We start from the raw sequence: 24,914 nt of genomic DNA, 5'->3' as shown, positions 1-24,914 counted from the left end.
TTACCTCCCTTATCTCACCTCATTTGCTCACATCGTATATAGACTTGTTTCTACTGTATTATTGACTGTATGTTTGTTTTACTCCATGTGTAACTCTGTGTTGTTGTATGTGTCAAACTGCTTTACTTTATCTTGGCCAGGTCGCAATTGTAAATGAGAACTTGTTCTCAACTTGCCTACCTGGTTAAATAAAGGTGAAATAAAAATAAAATAAAAAAATCAGGCTCAGGTAGCATCAGGCTTGAATTTTCATGCTGATCAAAACTCTAATCAATTCCAGACATATTGATGTGCTTTATACGCTTCCAATTTTGTCAGGAAAAATAGGGTTATCCAGAGAAAAGTGATTTATTCATGGGATGGATCATTTGTAAAATACCAGAGAAATGTTCAGCCCCAGACTGGGCTCTTCCCCTTGTTCCATGTCTCTCTCGCACTCTTTCGGTGAGAGACATGGAGAGAGTGGCTCACAGTCATGTCTCATTACAGATCTGAGTGATTGGGCTAAATGCAGGAATCCCTGATTCCCCCCAGCCCTCCTCTGATTAGTTTAGTTAGCACTTATCCGGAGCTGACCCCTGGAGAAATCTCATCTCAGAAGAAAGGAAGGAAGGCAGGCAAGCAGTCAGTCTATGTCTGTGTGGAGTGACTCAGAGTGACTGTCCTTGTAGACTGAAATGAAGAAGCTCCACACACACCAGAGATGTATACAACTGCATGTAGGTTTCCTTCACCCATTAGACGTCAATCACACAGCAAAATACAACCAACCAAACAGCCTAACTCTCACCAGGTGTGATTCAACCACAGTTACCATGACAACCCACCGCTGACTCACCACCTTTTTACTGGGAGTGTGGTGGAGGCACAGTTGCCAGGACAACCCGTGGTGTAGCCCACCATGGTATTGGTAGAGAGTAAAATGAGAACGCTGGGCACTGTGCTGCGACAGCTTTTGAAAGGAGTTCTAAGGAGTTCTATGCCCTCGTTCTAAGGAGTTCTATGCCCTCTTCAAACATCTGATCACACACTGACAGAGCGGATATGGTATCAATGACAACGAGAACGTGGACCCGCTGCTGAGTGGTGACTGCATGACAGTTTGGGTTAATCTTGATCTTCAGATATCCTACAGTATGAAACATCACTGAGTCCAGATCTCTTTTATTCACATCCAACAACTGTGATCGTGCAGACAGCGGTGACGGGGGTAACTGCGGCCGATGGTAACGGAGGTGACTGTAGTTACGGAGATGACCATCGTTGTTCCTGTAATTACTTCATTATATACACTACCAGTCAAAAGTTTGGACACACTTACTCATTCCAGGGTTCGTCTTTATTTTTACTATTTCTCCATTGTAGAATAACAGTGAAGACATCACAACTATGCAATTACACATATGGAACTCTATGAAGCAATTATTTGGGCTGCAATTTCTGAGGCTGTTAACTCTAATTAACTTATCCTCTGCAGCAGAGGTAACTCTGGGTCTTCCTTTCCTGTGATGGTCCCAGTTTCATCATAGCGCTTGATGGTTTTTGTGACCGCACTTGTAGAAACTTTCAAAGTTCTTGACATTTTCTGTATTGACTGACCTTCATGTCTTAAAGTAATGATGGACTGTCGTTTCGCTTTGCTTTTTTGAGCTGTTCTTGCAATAATATGGACTTGATATTTTACCAAACAGTGCTATCTTCGGTATACCACCCCTACCTTGTCACAACACAACTGATTGGCCCAAACGCATTAAGTCGTAAAGAAATTCCACAAATGAACAAGGCACACCTGTTAATTAAAATGCATTCCAGGTGACTACCTCATGAAACTGGTTGAGAGAATGCCAAGAGTGTGCAAAGCTGTCATCAAGGCAAAGGGTGGCTATTTGTAGTCAACTTTTTCGTTGACTACATGATTCCATGTGTTATTTCATAGATTATGTCTTCACTATTATTCTACAATGTAGAAAATAGTAAAAATAAAGAAACCCTTGAATACGTAGGTGTTCTTGTGACCGGTAGTATATATTCAAAATGTACAGTAGTGCGGGTACTGACAACGGTGACGGAGGTGAATGTACTATACAGAGGTTGTTAAACAGGTGGTCTGACTGTGTCCTTACCGTTGAGGGGGCAGGCGTTGAAGAGGCTGATGTCCAGCGAGCAGGGCTTGCGGGTCACGGCGGTGGTGACGGACTCATACGGATTGTCCTCATCCTCCGGTAAGAACACGTCAAGGGAGGGCGATGGTACGATCTCCGCCGAGCGCTTCGAGTCCTGATATGGGGAGGGAGGGAGGGAGAGCGTGAGAATGCTGTGGGTAGTTTCACGTGTGGAAACGACAGAATATTTGTGTGTCGGTACATTGACAAGCACGGTGTATAACCTTGAACATTGGATTAGCAGTGTTTGTTTACTGCCCTTGGTACCATCAGATCACACAAACAACCCATCATCATAACTCATCCACCTCAAGGACACGGTTCCATTCAAACACTGTTCAGGCCTGCTCCCCTGCTGAATCTAAGGAGTTGATTGTACTGCAGTTGATTTAATAAGCACAAGCATGACCAGATAGAGGAAAACACAAAAAATACACAGATTTAGCAACAAACAAAAAAAGCTATTAGGCAAAACTGTGACAGTTTTATTCTTCTCTTTCTTTATAACCCTGTGTAACCAGATGTTGATATAGTAGAAAGACTGGAGACCACATATCCCAGGGTCCCCCTCTACTACTGAGAGGAGATAACCATCACCCTCGCTGAGGCCTCGGCCCGTTACATGACATAGGGAAAAACCAGACAGCATGACAGCCTCAAGTGTGGTTTCTGAGAAAAATAGCATGTTGCTCCCTTCAAGTCAAAATAGAAGAAACCATGAGATCGTCCCTCCATGACTCCATTGCAACTGAGCCAAAATGGCTGATGTCCTGTGTGCAACCAGTTTCACGTTGTTCTATTCCTGTGACAGTATGAAAAGGTTGAGACCCAGCAGGTTGACAGAAAAACCCTTGGAACTAAATGTCCCTGTCTATATGGCATATGTGCACCCATGCCAAAGGAAAACAACAGTGAGCAATAGAGTGCGCAGGAAAGGCAGACATTTCTCACCAGAGACGCATGGGCAATAGATGCCTGTGTTTCCCATAATGCACCACTCCATCATCATTACTGAGACGTCGCCCGGGTCACCCCACCATATTTGGTTGCCATGGTACCGCCGTGGCGATGTCCATGAGTCACCCCTGGTGTGTTAATTTCCCCTGAACCCTATCGACTCCCCGCTCCTCTCCGACCTCATTGTCTACCACATTACCCAGACACCACTGGGCCATCAATCACACACTGAACGCATGCAGAGAAGATTAATCATCGTCTTTGATTGAATGATCACTCCCTAGATAATCTGTCTCGTGTATACACACATACACACACACACACACACACACACACACACACACACACACACACACACACACACACACACACACACACACACACACACACACACACACACACACACACACACACACACACACACACACACACACACTACTCAATGTGTCGTATTACAGTAGCTAACATAAAACTTCAGTCTGTGTGCTCCTTTTCTCACACACCCACGTGTTGCACTGACACAACCACACACACGTGTTGCACAGACACACACAACCACGTGTTGCTCAGACACACAACCACACACACACACCCATGTGTTGCACACATACACAAAAGACCAGAAGGTCTATTGAATTTGAGTCACGTTACTCTAGCCCATGTAAAGTACCAGCCAGTGATGTCACACGTGGTTTCAGACAGTAATAGTATGGTCTGGGTTAACATTTCACGTCAATATGTTTACAGTCATCAGAAGTAATTACACTCCATAAAACTTGAGACAAAACTGTGGCCCTGCGAATTGTGACCCTTATCAGTTACAGCCAACACCCTTTATACCGGGATTTCCTGATAGATGAAGAACCCAAGAGAGACTGTGTCCCAAATGGCATCCTATTACCGAAATAGTGCTCTACTTTTGACTGGAGCCCTAATGCCCTGGTCAAAAGTAGTGCACTATAAAGGAAACGGGGTGCCAATTGGGATGCAGCCTTTCTCTGGAGCTGTCATGGGTTCCCCTTCTGGGGCTTATTAGACAACTTGGGTTCTTTGTGTAACCCATCTCTGGGTGCAGTGGTCCAGAGGGAGAAGACAGGAATGCCTGTCTTTATCTTCCACATCAAACCATCTCTCTCTTTTCTCATTCTCTATCCCCTCTGACTTCCTAATGTACATCATGTTCCCTCCCTGTCACAATATCCCTTTCATCACTTTTCTCCCACTCTGTCTGTTCTTATTTCACGTTCTCTCTCTGTCTCGTTCTCTCTCTCTCTGTCTCGTTCTCTCTCTCTCTGTCTCGTTCTCTCTCTCTCTGTCTCGTTCTCTCTCTCTCTGTCTCTCTGTCTCGTTCGCTCTCTCTCTCTCTCTCTCTCTGTCTCTTTCTCTCTCTCTGTCTCGTTCTCTCTCTCTCTCTCTCTCTCTGTCTCTCTCTCTCTGTCTCTCTGTCTCTCTGTCTCTCTCTTTCTCTCTCTCTGAAATCTAAATCTACAAACCAAATCTCATTCTCTGGCTTTTTATTCTCTCTCTTTTCCTCTTCTCAAGTTTACTCGTCTGCCTGTGTAAAGAACACACCAGCACCCCAGCCTCTCCCTCCTCCTCTCCCTCTCTCCCGTCCACCCAGCCATCTCAGGGAGAGAGGCAGTGGAAGAACTCCAAACTTACTACGGAGAGAATAAAACAGAGGAGAGCAGTGGTGAGAGAACCAGAGAAGGAGAGATGAAAAAGATTAAAGCCTAGTGACTCCAACTTACTTCAGAGTAACTACAACAGTTTTACTGAATCCCGAGGAAAGGAGGGTGTAAAATGAGTTAGAGAAAAGGGCTGGTTCAGAGGAAGGAAGTATGCTACAAGTGGGTTTGAAGCAGGGATTTCCTCCCTCTCTTTTCGGTCTCCCTGTCTCTCTCTCAAACACAATTTTCTTCTATTTGTCCTATCTAAATAGGTAAAGTCGTTCAACTCAAAGCGAGAGACATTCTCTACTACCAGACACCTTAGTCCTCCAGTCCCCACCTCTCCAGACTCCCACTCAATCAGAAAGTGTGTAAAAAGCTGGCGCACCAGAGACGCCACACCACCATCTGCATACCAAGTCAACTTAGAGGGGCTAAGGCAGTTTGTGTTACCTGTTAATAGTTGATCCCACCTCCACTTCCTGGTGTAGGGGGTGAGAAGGTTGAGTAGGTTCACGCAATGAGCTCCATGTCCAAACAAGACGGTGTCTTAAACACACACTTCCTCTCTTTCCCTCTCTCCTCCCTCGCTCTCTCTTTATATGTGGAGAGATAGGACACAGAGGAACTTGTGTGTCTGCCACAGGAAGGGAACAGACAAAAAGAGTCCTCCTCCGGCCACTAATTAGTAGTCTCTTAGCAGTGTGTGTGTGCGTGCGTGCGTGTGTGCGTGCGTGCGTGCGTGCGTGTGTGTGTGTCAGGCCGGTAACCCAAATAGGAAATCTGTTGATACTACAGTCACGTCCCTGGAGCTACTATCCTGCAGGACATGTGACTCCGACCCGACTGACATCTCTCAGGTTGTATTCCGTGTGTGTGTGTGTGTGTGTGACTACAGTCACATCCCTGGAGCTACTATCCTGCAGGACATGTGACTCCGACCCGACTGACATCTCTCAGGTTGTATTCCGTGTGTGTGTGTGTGTGTGTGACTACAGTCACATCCCTGGAGCTACTATCCTGAAGGACATGTGACTCCGACCCGACTGACATCTCTCAGGTTGTGTTCCGTGTGTGTGTGTGACTACAGTCACATCCCTGGAGCTACTATCCTGAAGGACATGTGACTCCGACCCGACTGACATCTCTCAGGTTGTGTTCCGTGTGTGTGTGTGACTACAGTCACATCCCTGGAGCTACTATCCTGAAGGACATGTGACTCCGACCCGACTGACATCTCTCAGGTTCTGTTCTGTGTGTGTGTGTGTGTGTGTGTGTGACTACAGTCACATCCCTGGAGCTACTATCCTGAAGGACATGTGACTCCGACTCAACTGACATCTCTCAGGTTGTGTTCTGTGTGTGTGTGTGTATGTGTGTGTGTGACTACAGTCACGTCCCTGGAGCTACTATCCTGAAGGACATGTGACTCCGACCCGACTGACATCTCTCAGGTTGTGTTCCGTGTGTGTGTGTGTGTGACTACAGTCACATCCCTGGAGCTACTATCCTGCAGGACATGTGACTCCGACCCGACTGACATCTCTCAGGTTGTGTTCCGTGTGTGTGTGTGACTACAGTCACATCCCTGGAGCTACTATCCTGAAGGACATGTGACTCCGACCCGACTGACATCTCTCAGGTTGTGTTCTGTGTGTGTGTGTATGTGTGTGTGTGACTACAGTCACATCCCTGGAGCTACTATCCTGCAGGACATGTGACTCCGACCCGACTGACATCTCTCAGGTTGTATTCCGTGTGTGTGTGTGTGTGTGTGACTACAGTCACATCCCTGGAGCTACTATCCTGAAGGACATGTGACTCCGACCCGACTGACATCTCTCAGGTTGTGTTCCGTGTGTGTGTGTGACTACAGTCACATCCCTGGAGCTACTATCCTGAAGGACATGTGACTCCGACCCGACTGACATCTCTCAGGTTGTGTTCCGTGTGTGTGTGTGACTACAGTCACATCCCTGGAGCTACTATCCTGAAGGACATGTGACTCCGACCCGACTGACATCTCTCAGGTTCTGTTCTGTGTGTGTGTGTGTGTGTGTGTGTGACTAGAGTCACATCCCTGGAGCTACTATCCTGAAGGACATGTGACTCCGACTCACCACTGACATCTCTCAGGTTGTGTTCTGTGTGTGTGTGTATGTGTGTGTGTGACTACAGTCACGTCCCTGGAGCTACTATCCTGAAGGACATGTGACTCCGACCCGACTGACATCTCTCAGGTTGTGTTCCGTGTGTGTGTGTGTGACTACAGTCACATCCCTGGAGCTACTATCCTGCAGGACATGTGACTCCGACCCGACTGACATCTCTCAGGTTGTGTTCCGTGTGTGTGTGTGACTACAGTCACATCCCTGGAGCTACTATCCTGAAGGACATGTGACTCCGACCCGACTGACATCTCTCAGGTTGTGTTCTGTGTGTGTGTGTATGTGTGTGTGTGACTACAGTCACGTCCCTGGAGCTACTATCCTGAAGGACATGTGACTCCGACCCGACTGACATCTCTCAGGTTGTGCTCTGTGTGTGTGTGTGTGTGTGTGTGTGTGTGTGTGTGTGTGTGTGTGTGTGTGTGTGTGTGTGTGTGTGTGTGTGTGTGTGTGTGTGTGTGTGTGTGTGTGTGACTACAGTCACGTCCCTGGAGCTACTATCCTGAAGGACATGTGACTCCGACCCGACTGACATCTCTCAGGTTGTGCTCTGTGTGTGTGTGTGTGTGTGTGTGTGTATGTGTGTGTGTGTGTGTGACTACAGTCACGTCCCTGGAGCTACTATCCTGAAGGACATGTGACTCCGACCCGACTGACATCTCTCAGGTTGTGTTCTGTGTGTGTGCTTGCAGACTTACAGGTTCTCTTCAAAAAGTTAATCTTATTTTTTCATGTCTTGACCAAAATAATACAACAATAAAGTGCAAAACAGAACAGCCACTTTTTTCATTCAGTCTCTCTTCCTCCCTCTCTCATTCCACATATCCCACTCCTCCTGGTTTTTGTCCCCTGAGTACTGTGCAAACAGTCTCTCCCTCTCTTTCGCTAACCCACTCCTGTTTCCCTCGCTCCCCTATCCCTGCCTAACAGACAGACCAAGCAGTTTAGACTGCAGCAGAAATGAAGGACGCTGTAATTTACTGGCATTTCCTCATATTTGATTAGAGGAGGGGGTCGGGGGTCAAGAACCATCGTAGAGGAACGGGGCATGAGAGGACAATAGTCCCTCTGAGACCATCCCACAACACAACGCTCCTGGCCTCACGCCGGGCGGAGGGAGAGCGCGAGAGTGAGATGGCTAGCCTCTAAGAATGGTATTTTACTCAGTGGACAGCTAATCCTAGAAAAATCAGTTACCTCAGCATTAGCTTACTGAGCTCAACCCAGAGAAATCCTCTCCTTTCAGGAAATTACTCCACCTCCCCAACATGGCCTCCCTGAGTAGAGCCGGTGCCAGAAACAGTTTCCCTGAGCACCATTACTAACCCCAAGGACTTGAGAAAACTGCTAGGCCCTCAAGGTACACAGCCATGGGGAGTGCTCCATATCACTCAGGTGTATGGTCATTTTGTTAGTTAGTTAGTAAGGGCTTATTCAGGTCTGAGTATGGATGAAGAATCAAGACTGTTGATCTATTGGGATTTTATTTGATTTCCATTACTTCAGTGCAAAAATTATGATGATGGTCATGGTGATGACAACAACGATGACAATGGTGAATACGATAAGGATGAATTATCCTAATTACCAATGAATTATCCGTTCCACCGTAGCTCTTCCCTGGATAGAACTGCCTGACTTGGACACAGTGATGACATCGGCATTCATTACTCCTGGAAAATACTGTACACACCTTCTCTTCATTAACAAGGCGTAACTATAGCAACCAGTTGAGTCATCTGAGTGCGGAACATCTGCAGTCTCCAGAGTAGAGCATCAAGGACAGCCTCTTCATCAGAACCTCAGGCAGGTGGTCCAACCAACTGATCAACTTTTCTAGTGAACGTTCACCTTTCCTTTGTGTCTTGAGAAAGGCCCTGCAGCCGAAATCTTGATATTACAGTTCGAGATGTACTGAAATCTTCAAGAGATACAGAAAATGAACACGAGAAAATGTTTCCCGCTGATCAATGAGCACATTAGGTTCTACTCACACTGGTCTGAAATCTGCTTGTGGATTGATTGACACAGTGTACATGACATCCTTTGTTCTCATGACTCCTTCTCATGTGTCCTTTCTCACATCTACTGATAATAGGGGAGCGATTATCTCGTATTGATAGATTTAAAAAAAAGAATGTTTTACCTTTATTTTACTAGGCAAGTCAGTTAAGAACAAATTCTTATTTTCAATGACAGCCTGGGAACAGTGGGTTAACTGCCTGTTCAGGGGCAGAACGACAGATTTGTACCTTGTCAGCTCGGGGATTCGAACTTGCAACCTTTCGGTTACTAGTACAACGCTCTAACCACTAGGCTACCCTGCCGCCCCCAGATTAGTTAGTGTAGGTCTCTAACTTGTTCTTCAGGCCTTGTTTAGCTAGTGTAGGTCTCTAACTTGTTTTTCAGGCCTCGTTTAGCTAGTGTAGGTCTCTAACTTGTTTTTCAGGCCTCGTTTAGCTAGTGTAGGTCTCTAACTTGTTTTTCAGGCCTCGTTTAGCTAGTGTAGGTCTCTAACTTGTTTTTCAGGCCTCGTTTAGCTAGTGTAGGTCACTGATTTATTCTTCAGCCCTCCGATGACACCAGTATCCAGCGGCTATTCGTATAATCATGTGATGCAGATTATATACTGCAGAAATGCCCCTTTCCAAGGAGATGATTTCTGCCTCCACAGCAACTTCCTTATCACTTGTGAGGAACAGAGCTGAATCATAAAATATGGCAAGTTGTATATTAGCTGGTTATGAAGGCCTGGGGTGACTCAGTCAGTATGAATCTCTAGGAGGGACCATAAAGTATATATGACGCAGTGGGGACCCTTAGTATGTGTGGTAGGGGCCTCCCTCTCTCTGTGGAGAGGAAGAGGATTTATGAGATTTGTAGAGTGGCTGTATGGTCCAACTGTTATATCATACCAGAGAGAGATGGAGAGAGAGAGGCAGAGAGAGAGAGAAAGAGAGAGAGATGGAGAGAGAGAGGCAGGGAGAGACAGAGAGAGACAGAGAGAGAGAGGCAGAGAGATTAGGTAGACAGGGATGCCTAGGAGAGGAGAGATGGGTTAGAGAGAAGAGAGAGACAGAGAGAGAGGTAGACGGGATGCCTAGGAGAGGAGAGATGGGTTAGAGAGAAGAGAGAGACAGAGAGAGAGGTAGACGGGATGCCTAGGAGAGGAGAGATGGGTTAGAGAGAAGAGAGACAGAGAGATAGGTAGACAGGGATGCCTAGGAGAGGAGAGATGGGTTAGAGAGAAGAGAGAGACAGAGAGAGGTAGACAGGGATGCCTAGGAGAGGAGAGATGGGTTAGAGAGAAGAGAGAGAGAGAGAGAGAGAGAGAGAGAGAGAGAGAGAGAGAGATAGACGGGATGCCTAGGAGAGGAGAGATGGGTTAGAGAGAAGAGAGAGACAGAGAGAGGTAGACAGGGATGCCTAGGAGAGGAGAGATGGGATAGAGAGGAGAGAGAGACAGAGAGAGAGGTAGACAGGGATGCCTAGGAGAGGAGAGATGGGTTAGAGAGAAGAGAGAGAGGTAGACAGGGATGCCTAGGAGAGGAGAGATGGGTTAGAGAGAAGAGAGAGACAGAGAGAGAGGTAGACAGGGATGCCTAGGAGAGGAGATATGGGTTAGAGAGAAGAGAGAGACAGAGAGAGAGGCAGAGAAAGACAGAGAGAGAGAGGCAGAGAGAGGCAGAGAGACAGAGAGAGGTAGACGGGGATGCCTAGGAGAGGAGAGATGGGTTAGAGAGAAGAGAGAGACAGAGAGAGGTAGACAGGGATGCCTAGGAGAGGAGAGATGGGTTAGAGAGAAGAGAGATAGGTAGACAGGGATGCCTAGGAGAGGAGAGATGGGTTAGAGAGAAGAGAGAGACAGAGATAGGTAGACAGGGATGCCTAGGAGAGGAGAGATGGGTTAGAGAGAAGAGAGAGACAGAGAGAGGTAGACAGGGATGCGTAGGAGAGGAGAGATGGGTTAGAGAGAAGAGAAAGTTCCCAAACATGCCACTTTCACTGCTGTACCCCAAAACCACAACATTTAAATAGGTATAATTTAAAGGGGAGATGACATGAACCATAATAAACTACAACGCTCTTGAATATTTCCTTGAACCTAAGTGGACTTCTTGTACAATGGCTTGGGCCTTTGAATAAGTGCACTAAAGAAGGCTACATATGCATAATATGTTTATTTTCTCCTATCACAGCCATTTAACTTACCTATGTTGTATGTATGGGGACAAAAGAAGGGAGGGGGTCATTCAAAAAACACGGCAACCACTATTATTTCACACAGAGTGAGGCCATACCATTTATCATGTGATTTGTTAAGCCAAATTTGACATCTGAACTAATTTAGGCCTGCATAAACAAAGGGGGAGAGTAATTATGCAACAACTATATTTTAGTTATTTAAGTTTTACTCATTTGTAAATATATATATATATATATGTAGATCAATGACAAAATAATTCCAATTAAATCTATTTCAATCCCACTTTGTAACGCAACAAAATGGAGGTGTGGACTTTCTATAGGCACTGTACAGTATCTAGAAGGATATCTTGGAAATGGTGAAGTGAGCTGCACATTTAAACTTAGTGTACTTATCTGGAGTCAATTGCATATTACTGATGAACATAAGTTGCAAAGTAGAACCCACATAGGCAAATACGGTATTACGTTGTCTAATAGCATCATAGCCAACATTAGCAACGCCAGCCGAGACTGAACCTTAGCAGTAGACAGTGAGTTGTGAGAAAATGCTGACTTGACTAGAAGGATTAGCCCGTGGGAACCAATCTCATGCTAACTGTATTAGCTAATGTATGAATATTTAACATGGAAATGCCAGGAAAGATGAATAGTGTTGCACATAAACATTAGCCACGGTAACACAATCCTAAACTAACTGTGTTGGTCGTTTGGATTATGAGAGAGTAATGACACACACATGGTTAAGCATGCATACACACATACACAAACACCTGCGTGGACACACACACACACACAAACGTGTGCTCATATGCACTCACAAACACCTGCGTAGACACACACACACACACACAAACGTGTGCTCATATGCACTCACAAACACCTGCGTGGACACACACACACACACAAATGTGTGCTCATATGCACTCACAAACACCTGCGTGGACACACACACACACACAAACACACACACACACACACACACACACACACACACACACACACACACACACACACACACACACACACACACACACACACACACACACACACACACACACACACACACACACACACACACACACACACACACACACACCAACCATAAATACGAGCTGAAAAAGCATTATCACATATTTCTGATGAAAAGTCATCAGAGCGCTCAACAAAACAGTGTCTGTCTACACTCGGTTAGTTGTTTTTATCAAATAGATTACATGAAATCGTTTTTTAACAATAGCTAAAGTTTTGAGCCCGACCCCGTCAATCTCTCCTCCACTTTGAGCCATGAGAGATTGACATGCATATCATTAATGTTTGCTCTCTGTGTACATCCAAGGGCCAGCCGTGCTGCCCTGTTCTGAGGGCCAGCCGTGCTGCCCTGTTCTGAGGGCCAGCCGTGCTGCCCTGTTCTGAGGGCCAGCTGTGCTGCCCTGTTCTGAGGGCCAGCCGTGCTGCCCTGTTCTGAGGGCCAGCTGTGCTGCCCTGTTCTGAGGGCCAGCTGTGCTGCCCTGTTCTGAGGGCCAGCCGTGCTGCCCTGTTCTGAGGGCCAGCTGTGCTGCCCTGTTCTGAGGGCCAGTCGTGCTGCCCTGTTCTGAGGGCCAGCCGTGCTGCCCTGTTCTGAGCCAAAGTCCCTCTTTGTGGCACCTGACCACACGACTGAACAGTAGTCCAGGTCGACCAAACTAGGGCCTGGAGGACCTGCCTTGTTGATAGTGTTGTTAAGGCGGCAGAGCAGCACTTTATTTTACGGACAGACCTCTCCCCATCTTAGCCTCTGTTATATCAATAAGTCTTGACCATGTCGATGTGTCAGGCAGCGTTGATCCATCCCAATCCAACGGACAGATGCTAAGCTCAACTCCATGGCCTATGGGCGCAAGGCGTAGGAGATCGGGGAGGCATTCTGGCCACACATCTATCCGAGAAGATCGGATTCAGCTAGCAAACAGCTTTGCCCCATTTGAGACGGACCTACCAGCCCCGGGAGTCAGCATGGATCCTCGGTGTATACCAACAGCCCCCCACGGCCACCACAGTTCAGCAGGTCGTTTCCCCATCGGATTCCATCACGACCACCATCAGAGATTTTGGCCTGCCTACAGTCTGTCCCCAACCAAGGTCCACTGTTACCCAGGAGCCCATGTCCATGACAACAACTCTCTCCTGCCCAGAGTTCTGGCTTACTACTCCAATATTGACACCATCGTCACTCAGGTAGGTTTTAACTACCTTCGTTTTAAGAAATCTGAGGAACTGAGGGAGGACTACAAACAATGCTTAAGACCCCCGCTAGCACAGGGAAGATAATACTCATCTCTGGAACCCTCCCGTGCTACCGATGTTCCAGCTGACTCTTTGCCCTGAATAAGTACCTGAAGAAACAGGAATGTCTCCTTTTGTGACAAATTTGTTTTGCTGTGGGAGCAACCAGCACTTTTTAAAAGAGACGGGATTAACCATAACCACAGGGATTCCAGGATTATTTCCAGCAACATCAAACTGTTTTAGAGACTGACAGACAGGGTCTAGTAGTGCTCCAGTCCCAGCAACATCAAACTGTTATAGAGACTGACAGACAGGGTCTGGTACTGATCCAGTCCCAGCAACATCAAACTGTTATAGAGACTGACAGACAGGGTCTGGTACTGATCCAGTCCCAGCAACATCAAACTGTTAAAGAGACTGACAGACAGGGTCTGGTACTGATCCAGTCCCAGCAACATCAAACTGTTATAGAGACTGACAGACAGGGTCTGGTACTGATCCAGTCCCAGCAACATCAAACTGTTATAGAGACTGACAGACAGGGTCTGGTACTGATCCAGTCCCAGCAACATCAAACTGTTATAGAGACTGACAGACAGGGTCTGGTACTGATCCAGTCCCAGCAACATCAAACTGTTATAGAGACTGACAGACAGGGCCTGGTATTGCTCCAGTCCCAGCAACATCAAACTGTTATAGAGACTGACAGACAGGGTCTGGTACTGATCCAGTCCCAGCAACATCAAACTGTTATAGAGACTGACAGACAGGGTCTGGTACTGATCCAGTCCCAGCAACATCAAACTGTTATAGAGACTGACAGACAGGGCCTGGTATTGCTCCAGTCCCAGCAACATCAAACTGTTATAGAGACTGACAGACAGGGTCTGGTACTGATCCAGTCCTCCCTGTCAGAATAAGCAACAGAGGACTTGGAAACCATATCAACTCCTACAGAAATGCCTGGTCATTTGTTTTTATTTTTTTATTTAACCAGGCAAGTCAGTTAAGAACAAATTCTTATTTACAATTACGGCCTACCGGGGAACAGTGGGTTAACTGCCTTGTTCAGGGGCAGAACGACAGATTTTTACCTTCTCAGCTCGGGGATTCGATCTCGCAACCTTTCAGTTACTGGCCCAACGCACTAACCACCTGCCGCCCCAAGCTGTTCCTGCGTGTGTCTCTTCACAGTCCCCGCTGTTCCATTAGGTGTAGTTTTACCTGATTTTTAAATCTGATTCTACTGCTTGCATCAGTTACCTGTATAGGCCACCAAAGTACTGCCCAACTTGTTTACTGATTCCTCTGAACTATTCTCGATTGTCCTTGAGAACTATGATAAAATCATTGTGTTGGGCGATTTTAATATTCATGTTGACAAAGAGACTGACGCCAAGGCCATCGAACGTATTCATCTTTTGAACTCTATGGACTTTATCTAACATGTTACCGGGCTCACCCATAACCGCGACAACACTCTGGACCTGGTTATTACCAAGGGGCTTTCTACTGGGCTCACCCATAACCGCGACAACACTCTGGACCTGGTTATTACCAAGGGGCTTTCTACTGGGCTCACCCATAACCGAGACAACACTCTGGACCTGGTTATTACCAAGGGGCTTTCTACTGGGCTCACCCATAACCGCGACAACACTCTGGACCTGGTTATTACCAAGGGGCTTTCTACTGGGCTCACCCATAACCGCGACAACACTCTGGACCTGGTTATTACCAAGGGGCTTTCTACTGGGCTCACCCATAACCGCGACCACACTCTGGACCTGGTTATTACCAAGGGGCTTTCTACTGGGCTCACCCATAACCGCGACAACACTCTGGACCTGGTTATTACCAAGGGGCTTTCTATTGACATATCCTCTATTGGTGATGTTGCTTTATCTGATCACCACTCCATATTTGTTACTACCTTGTTGCTCATAGTGCAGTGTAATACTGAACACATTATTCAGAAATACTATCTTACCTCTGACATTGATACAGATGTTGAGTGTATGAACAACACTCCACCACCTATTCTGCCTTCTTCTTGTGATGATTTATCTGATAACTTTAATAGCAAATTAAAAGGCAACCATTGATGCCATGGCTCCAGTAAAGTTGAAAAAGGCCTCGTCCAAACAGAGATGAGGGAGGAAACTAATACATTTAATTGAGCGGAAGTGAAGAAAGTCAAAGTTGCAGGTCCTTTATGATATTCTGAGAGAGCGTCTTGGCATGTATAACAAGGCAATTAGAAATGAGCCAGACGGGCTCATTTTTCTAACTTGATCACTATTAATCTGAATAATACGACAGTGCTCTTCCTGACCATTGATGGCCTGACAAATCCTACCCTTGCAAACCTATGTGAACCTTCCTCTACATCTAAATGTGATGAGTCTGCGGCATATTTCAGAGAGAAGATAAACATTACGCTGGGTATCAGTCAACCAAGACCTGTTTGACGAGCCTACCACGCAATGGCATTATGGATGTTTTTTCCCTGGTTGACACAGACATGCTCAGGAAAGCGATATCACAACTTACGTCTTCTACCTGCCTTCTCGATCCTATCCCCACCACCTTCTGCAAAACCGTTTTTAATTGCATATCTGAAGAAGTGAAAGCAATTGTTAATCACTTCACAGGTGCTTTCCCCACTGCAGTAATAACTGATATGGTGAAACTCCTGAAGAAAAGTAATCTAGATTCTTCAGCTCTCTGCAATTTTCAGCCAATCTCCAACCTTCCATTCTTAAGTAAAATTCTTGAGAAATGGGTCTTCAACCAGCAATTATTTTTTTTGTGGCATTTAAAAAAAATCCAATGTGGTATTCGGGCGCACCACATCACAGAGACAGTATTACTTAAAGAGGTAAATTATCTTAAAGCCAACACAGATGCCAAACTCCTCTCTGTCCCTTAAGACCTATTTAACCAGTCGAGAGTTGTGGCGTTCCATAACATTCGATTTTGGGTCTGGTACTGTTCAGTTTATATATGTTACCCCTTGGCAGCATTATCAGAAAGCACAGCATTGATTTTCACTGCTACGCAGACACAACTTTGTGTTTCTGTGTTACCAGAGGATTTTACCTTTACGGTTCATTTATTAGACTGTATTAGTGATTTAAATACTTGGGTGGCTCACAACTTCCTCCAGCTAAATCAAGACAAGAACAATGTACTTATTGTTGGAGCAAAAGCACAGAGAGAAAATCTGGGGGCACATTTTAAGTCAAGGGCAAGACAGATAAAACACCAGGTAAAAAACGAGGTGTTATTTTAGATTCTAAACTCAATTTTGAATCAAATATTAGGAATGTGACCAATATATTTTTACCACTTGAGGAACATTGCCAAGGTGTTGCCGTTTCTCTCTAAGGCTGATACAGAGAGACTCATCCATGCTTTTATTACAAGCAGGCTTGACTCCTGTAATGCTCTCCTGTCTGGTGAGTTTTAGAATTAATTTCTATTGGTTTGTAAATCAATCCACGATTGTGCACCTCAATACATGTCAGTCATGCTTTTAATTTATGTACCCAGTAGGTCCCTCAGGTCCTCTGTTACTGGCCTTTTAACTATCCCAAAGCCTAGGACCAAGAGGCATAGAGAGGAAGCCTTTTAACTATCCCAAAGCCTTGGACCAAGAGGCATAGAGAGGAAGCCTTTTAACTATCCCAAAGCCTAGGACCAAGAGGCATAGAGAGGAAGCCTTTTAACTATCCCAAAGCCTAGGACCAAGAGGCATAGAGAGGCAGCCTTTTAACTATCCCAAAGCCTAGGACCAAGAGGCATAGAGAGGCAGCCTTTTAACTATCCCAAAGCCTCGGACTAAGAGGCATAGAGAGGAAGCCTTTTAACTATCCCAAAGCCTCGGACTAAGAGGCATAGAGAGGCAGCCTTTTAACTATCCCAAAGCCTCGGACCAAGAGGCATAGAGAGGCAGCCTTTTAACTATCCCAAAGCCTAGGACCAAGAGGCATAGAGAGGAAGCATTTTAACTATCCCAAAGCCTCGGACTAAGAGGCATAGAGAGGCAGCCTTTTAACTATCCCAAAGCCTAGGACCAAGAGGCATAGAGAGGCAGCCTTTTAACTATCCCAAAGCCTCGGACCAAGAGGCATAGAGAGGCAACCTTTTAACTATCCCAAAGCCTCGGACCAAGAGGCATAGAGAGGCAGCCTTTTAACTATCCCAATGCCTCGGACCAAGACGCATAGAGAGGCAGCCTTTTAACTATCCCAAAGTCTCGGACCAAGAGGCATAGAGAGGCAGCCTTTTAACTATCCCAAAGCCTCGGACCAAGAGGCATAGAGAGGAAGCCTTTTAACTATCCCAAAGCCTCGGACTAAGAGGCATAGAGAGGCAGCCTTTTAACTATCCCAAAGCCTAGGACCAAGAGGCATAGAGAGGCAGCCTTTTAACTATCCCAAAGCCTCGGACTAAGAGGCATAGAGAGGCAGCCTTTTAACTATCCCAAAGCCTCGGACCAAGAGGCATAGAGAGGCAGCCTTTTAACTATCCCAAAGCCTCGGACCAAGAGGCATAGAGAGGCAGCCTTTCAACTATCCCAAAGCCTCGGACCAAGACGCATAGAGAGGCAGCCTTTTAACTATCCCAAAGCCTCGGACCAGGAGTCATGGAGAGGCAGCCTTTTAACTATCCCAAAGCCTCGGACCAAGAGGCATAGAGAGGCAGCCTTTTAACTATCCCAAAGCCTCGGACTAAGAGGCATAGAGAGGCAGCCTTTTAACTATCCCAAAGCCTCGGACCAAGAGGCATAGAGAGGCAGCCTTTTAACTATCCCAATGCCTCGGACCAAGACGCATAGAGAGGCAGCCTTTTAACTATCCCAAAGCCTAGGACCAAGAGGCATAGAGAGGCAACCTTTTAACTATCCCAAAGCCTCGGACCAAGAGGCATAGAGAGGCAGCCTTTTAACTATCCCAATGCCTCGGACCAAGACGCATAGAGAGGCAGCCTTTTAACTATCCCAAAGCCTCGGACCAAGAGGCATGGAGAGGCAGCCTTTTAACTATCCCAAAGCCTCGGACCAAGAGGCATAGAGAGGAAGCCTTTTAACTATCCCAAAGCCTCGGACTAAGAGGCATAGAGAGGCAGCCTTTTAACTATCCCAAAGCCTAGGACCAAGAGGCATAGAGAGGCAGCCTTTTAACTATCCCAAAGCCTCGGACTAAGAGGCATAGAGAGGCAGCCTTTTAACTATCCCAAAGCCTCGGACCAAGAGGCATAGAGAGGCAGCCTTTTAACTATCCCAAAGCCTCGGACCAAGAGGCATAGAGAGGCAGCCTTTCAACTATCCCAAAGCCTCGGACCAAGACGCATAGAGAGGCAGCCTTTTAACTATCCCAAAGCCTCGGACCAGGAGTCATGGAGAGGCAGCCTTTTAACTATCCCAAAGCCTCGGACCAAGAGGCATAGAGAGGCAGCCTTTTAACTATCCCAAAGCCTCGGACTAAGAGGCATAGAGAGGCAGCCTTTTAACTATCCCAAAGCCTCGGACCAAGAGGCATAGAGAGGCAGCCTTTTAACTATCCCAAAGCCTCAGACCAGGAGTCATGGAGAGGCAGCCTTTTAACTATCCCAAAGCCTCGGACCAAGAGGCATAGAGAGGCAGCCTTTTAACTATCCCAAAGCCTCGGACTAAGAGGCATAGAGAGGCAGCCTTTTAACTATCCCAAAGCCTCGGACCAAGAGGCATAGAGAGGCAGCCTTTTAACTATCCCAATGCCTCGGACCAAGACGCATAGAGAGGCAGCCTTTTAACTATCCCAAAGCCTAGGACCAAGAGGCATAGAGAGGCAACCTTTTAACTATCCCAAAGCCTCGGACTAAGAGGCATAGAGAGGCAGCCTTTTAACTATCCCAATGCCTCGGACCAAGAGGCATAGAGAGGCAGCCTTTTAACTACCCCAATGCCTCGGACCAAGACGCATAGAGAGGCAGCCTTTTAACTATCCCAAAGCCTCGGACCAGGAGTCATGGAGAGGCAGCCTTTAGTTACTATGCCCCCAGCCTCTGGAATAGTCTGCCAGAGAACCTGAGGAAGGTCGAAACTGGACATATTTAAAAGAGATCTTAAAACACACCTTTTTAGCTTTGCTTTTCCTTGGGGTGCTTTTCCTTAGGGTGCTTTTCCTTGGGGTGCTTTTCCTTGGGGTGCTTTTCCTTGGGGTGCTTTTCCTTGGGGTGCTTTTCCTTAGGGTGCTTTTCCTTAGGGTGCTTTTCCTTAGGGTGCTTTTCCTTAGGGTGCTTTCCCTTAAGGTGCTTTTCCTTAGGGTGCTTTTCCTTAGGGTGCTTTCCCTTAGGGTGCTTTCCCTTAGGGTGCTTTCCCTTAGGGTGCTTTTCCTTAGGGTGCTTTCCCTTAGGGTGCTTTTCCTTAGGGTGCTTTCCCTTAGGGTGCTTTTCCTTAGGGTGCTTTTCCTTGGGGTGCTTTTCCTTGGGGTGCTTTTCATTAGGGTGCTTTTCCTTGGGGTGCTTTTCCTTAGGGTGCTTTTCCTTAGGGTGCTTTTCCTTAGGGTGCTTTTCCTTAGGGTGCTTTCCCTTAGGGTGCTTTTCCTTAGGGTGCTTTTCCTTAGGGTGCTTTTCCTTAGGGTGCTTTTCCTTAGGGTGCTTTTCCTTAGGGTGCTTTCCCTTAGGGTGCTTTTCCTTAGGGTGCTTTTCCTTAGGGTGCTTTTCCTTAGGGTGCTTTCCCTTAGGGTGCTTTTCCTTAGGGTGCTTTTCCTTAGGGTGCTTTTCCTTAGGGTGATTTTCCTTAGGGTGCTTTCCCTTAGGGTGCTTTCCCTTAGGGTGCTTTTCCTTAGGGTGCTTTCCCTTAGGGTGCTTTTCCTTAGGGTGCTTTTCCTTAGGGTGCTTTTCCTTAGGGTGCTTTCCCTTAGGGTGCTTTTACTTAAGGTGCTTTTCCTTAGGGTGCTTTTCCTTAGGGTGCTTTTCCTTAGGGTGCTTTTCCTTAGGGTGCTTTCCCTTAGGGTGCTTTCCCTTAGGGTGCTTTCCCTTAGGGTGCTTTTCCTTAGGGTGCTTTTCCTTAGGGTGCTTTCCCTTAGGGTGCTTTTCCTTAGGGTGCTTTTCCTTAGGGTGCTTTTCCTTAGGGTGCTTTCCCTTAGGGTGCTTTTCCTTAGGGTGCTTTCCCTTAGGGTGCTTTTCCTTAGGGTGCTTTTCCTTAGGGTGCTTTCCTTAGGGTGCTTTTACTTAGGGTGCTTTTCCTTAGGGTGCTTTCCCTTAGGGTGCTTTCCCTTAGGGTGCTTTCCCTTAGGGTGCTTTTCCTTAGGGTGATTTTCCTTAGGGTGCTTTCCCTTAGGGTGCTTTTCCTTAGGGTGCTTTCCCTTAGGGTGCTTTTCCTTAGGGTGCTTTTCCTTAGGGTGCTTTCCCTTAGGGTGCTTTTCCTTAGGGTGCTTTTCCTTAGGGTGCTTTCCCTTAGGGTGCTTTTCCTTAGGGTGCTTTTCCTTAGGGTGCTTTTCCTTAGGGTGCTTTCCCTTAGGGTGCTTTCCCTTAGGGTGCTTTTCCTTAGGGTGCTTTCCCTTAGGGTGCTTTTCCTTAGGGTGCTTTTCCTTAGGGTGCTTTTCCTTAGGGTGCTTTCCCTTAGGGTGCTTTTACTTAGGGTGCTTTTCCTTAGGGTGCTTTTCCTTAGGGTGCTTTTCCTTAGGGTGCTTTTCCTTAGGGTGCTTTTCCTTAGGGTGCTTTCCCTTAGGGTGCTTTCCCTTAGGGTGCTTTTCCTTAGGGTGATTTTCCTTAGGGTGCTTTCCCTTAGGGTGCTTAGGGTTTTCCTTAGGGTGCTTTTCCTTAGGGTGCTTTCCCTTAGGGTGCTTTTCCTTAGGGTGCTTTCCCTTAGGGTGCTTTTCCTTAGGTGCTTTCCCTTAGGGTGCTTTTCCTTAGGGTGCTTTTCCTTAGGGTGCTTTCCTTAGGGTGCTTTTACTTAGGGTGCTTTTCCTTAGGGTGCTTTCCCTTAGGGTGCTTTCCCTTAGGGTGCTTTCCCTTAGGGTGCTTTTCCTTAGGGTGATTTTCCTTAGGGTGCTTTCCCTTAGGGTGCTTTTCCTTAGGGTGCTTTCCCTTAGGGTGCTTTTCCTTAGGGTGCTTTTCCTTAGGGTGCTTTCCCTTAGGGTGCTTTTCCTTAGGGTGCTTTCCCTTAGGGTGCTTTTCCTTAGGGTGCTTTTCCTTAGGGTGCTTTTCCTTAGGGTGCTTTCCCTTAGGGTGCTTTCCCTTAGGGTGATTTTCCTTAGGGTGCTTTCCTTAGGGTGCTTTTCCTTAGGGTGCTTTTCCTTAGGGTGCTTTTCATTAGGGTGCTTTTCATTAGGGTGCTTTTCCTTAGGGTGCTTTTCCTTAGGGTGCTTTTCCTTAGGGTGCTTTTACTTAGGGTGCTTTTCCTTAGGGTGCTTTTCCTTAGGGTGCTTTTCCTTAGGGTGCTTTTCCTTAGGGTGCTTTTAATTGGGGTGCTTTTCCTTAGGGTGCTTTTCCTTAGGGTGCTTTTCCTTAGGGTGCTTTTCCTTAGGGTGCTTTTCCTTAGGGTGCTTTTCCTTAGGGTGCTTTTCCTTAGGGTGCTTTTCCTTAGGGTGCTTTTCATTAGGGTGCTTTTCCTTAGGGTGCTTTCCCTTAGGGTGCTTTCACTTAGGGTGCTTTCCCTTAGGGTGCTTTCACTTAGGGTGCTTTTCCTTAGGGTGCTTTTCCTTAGGGTGCTTTTCCTTAGGGTGCTTTTCCTTAGGGTGCTTTTCCTTAGGGTGCTTTCCCTTAGGGTGCTTTTACTTAGGGTGCTTTCCCTTAGGGTGCTTTTCCTTAGGGTGCTTTCCCTTAGGGTGCTTTTCCTTAGGGTGCTTTTACTTAGGGTGCTTTTCCTTAGGGTGCTTTTCCTTAGGGTGCTTTTCCTTAGCGTGCTTTTCCTTAGGGTGCTTTTCCTTAGGGTGCTTTTCATTGGGGTGCTTTTCCTTAGGGTGCTTTTCCTTAGGGTGCTTTTCCTTAGGGTGCTTTTCCTTAGGGTGATTTTCCTTAGGGTGCTTTCCCTTAGGGTGCTTTCCCTTAGGGTGCTTTTCCTTAGGGTGCTTTTCATTAGGGTGCTTTTCATTAGGGTGCTTTTCCTTAGGGTGCTTTCCCTTAGGGTGCTTTTCCTTAGGGTGCTTTTCCTTAGGGTGCTTTCCCTTAGGGTGATTTTCCTTAGGGTGCTTTCCCTTAGGGTGCTTTCCATTAGGGTGCTTTTCCTTAGGGTGCTTTTCCTTAGGGTGCTTTTCATTAGGGTGCTTTTCCTTAGGGTGCTTTTCCTTAGGGTGCTTTTCCTTAGGGTGCTTTTACTTAGGGTGCTTTTCCTTAGGGTGCTTTTCCTTAGGGTGCTTTTCCTTAGGGTGCTTTTCCTTAGGGTGCTTTTCCTTAGGGTGCTTTTCCTTAGGGTGCTTTTCCTTAGGGTGCTTTTCCTTAGGGTGCTTTTCCTTAGGGTGCTTTTCCTTAGGGTGCTTTCCCTTAGGGTGCTTTTCCTTAGGGTGCTTTTCCTTAGGGTGCTTTTCCTTAGAGTGCTTTTACTTAGGGTGCTTTTCCTTAGGGTGCTTTTCCTTAGGGTGCTTTTCCTTAGGGTGCTTTTCCTTAGGGTGCTTTTCCCTAGGGTGCTTTTCCTTAGGGTGCTTTTTAGTCATTCAGTTTAATTTGATATTTTATCCTCTTATGTTTGTTGTAATGTAAATACATTTTTATCTTCATTGTTGTTTTCCTGTGAAGCACATTGTGTTGCATTCCATGTCTGAAAGCTTGGTTTCATACTTAATGCATTCCCTGTCTGAAAGCTTGATTTGATACTTAATGCATTCCCTATCTGAAAGCTTGATTTGATACTTAATGCATTCCCTGTCTGAAAGCTTGATTTGATACTTAATGCATTCCATGTCTGAAAGCTTGATTTGATACTTAATGCATTCCATGTCTGAAAGCTTGGTTTGATACTTAATGCATTCCATGTCTGAAAGCTTGATTTGATACTTAATGCATTCCATGTCTGAAAGCTTGGTTTGATACTTAATGCATTCCATGTCTGAAAGCTTGGTTTGATACTTAATGCATTCCCCATAAATATTAGCCATGAGAAATGAATGTAATTACACACAAACACACGCACACTTATCTCCACTTATCTTACATGTTTTACATTTGAGTCATTCAGCAGACGCTCTCATCCAGAGAGACTTACAGTAGTGAGTGCATACATACCATGGGAATCAAACCCACAACCCTGGCATTGAAGGTGCCATGCTCTACCAACTGAGCCACACGGGACACCGATACCTCCTGAACAGCCTTCCTTCAACTGCATTTACATGACTTTTACATTGTACCGTTAGTCACGTAGCAGATAAGCTTATCCAGAGCAACTTACAGGAGCAATTAGGGTTAAGGGCCTTGATCAAGGGCACATCGGCAGATGTTTCCCCTAGTTGGGGTTTCGAACCAGCACATTGGAACACTCCAACCAGTGTGTTCTATGGAATAAACCATCACACAAGACATCCAGGGGGTGTTTCTCAATGATCAATTTAAATAACAATAGTCATATGTGAAAAATATTCAAGTGTATTGAAGTTTGTATAAGAACAAAGTGCAAAGTTATACTTCATCAAAACCATTTGATCTTGGTTATGACTGATATGAAACTCAAACATCTGACCCCACCTCTTCCTCATCCTCTGTTCCCCAAGACTCTCTCTTTTATCAGACCTCCAGAACCTCTGTTCTGTTCTTTTCCCCTCGAGGACACAGTTATCTGCAACCCTGAGGGAAACACAAACACACACACACTCCCAGCGGTTCTAAGAATCGTAAGGGTAGCGCCTTACAATGTCAGCAGAATGTTCTAGCGAGATGAGGAGAGGATGGCTGGGCGTGACAAGGTCACGACAGCTTACTAAGACTGCAGCATTGGACACTACAGCTTACTATGACTGCAGCATTGGACACTACAGCTTACTATGACTGCAGCATTGGTCACTACAGCTTACTATGACTGCAGCATTGGTCACTACAGCTTACTATGACTGCAGCATTGGACACTACAGCTTACTATGACTGCAGCATTGGTCACTACAGCTTACTATGACTGCAGCATTGGACACTACAGCTTACTATGACTGCAGCATTGGACACTACAGCTTACTATGACTGCAGCATTGGACACTACAGCTTACTATGACTGCAGCATTGGACACTACAGCTTAATATGACTGCAGCATTGGACACTACAGCTTACTATGACTGCAGCATTGGACACTACAGCTTAATATGACTGCAGCATTGGTCACTACAGCTTACTATGACTGCAGCATTGGACACTACAGCTTACTATGACTGCAGCATTGGTCACTACAGCTTACTATGACTGCAGCATTGGACACTACAGCTTACTATGACTGCAGCATTGGTCAATACAGCTTACTATGACTGCAGCATTGGTCAATACAGCTTACTATGACTGCAGCATTGGACAC

General features: G+C 46.3%; 1 protein-coding gene across 1 annotated transcript in view; it reads right to left on the bottom strand.

Annotated features, from left to right (window-relative positions):
- The window catches only part of LOC118392606 (ankyrin repeat and sterile alpha motif domain-containing protein 1B-like), a 368,819-nt gene that overhangs the window by 173,772 nt on the left and 170,133 nt on the right, over nt 1-24,914 (bottom strand). Inside the window, exon 12 of the mRNA XM_052460670.1 lies at nt 2,124-2,277. Within this exon, the coding sequence (XP_052316630.1) occupies nt 2,124-2,277 (154 nt within the window). The remainder of the gene's footprint in view (nt 1-2,123; nt 2,278-24,914) is intronic.

This window comes from Oncorhynchus keta, chromosome 13 (assembly GCF_023373465.1).
Source record: "Oncorhynchus keta strain PuntledgeMale-10-30-2019 chromosome 13, Oket_V2, whole genome shotgun sequence".
Classification (NCBI taxonomy): Eukaryota; Metazoa; Chordata; class Actinopteri; order Salmoniformes; family Salmonidae; genus Oncorhynchus; species Oncorhynchus keta.
Note: the sequence above shows the minus strand (reverse complement) of the source record. Positions and strands in the feature narration are given on the sequence as shown.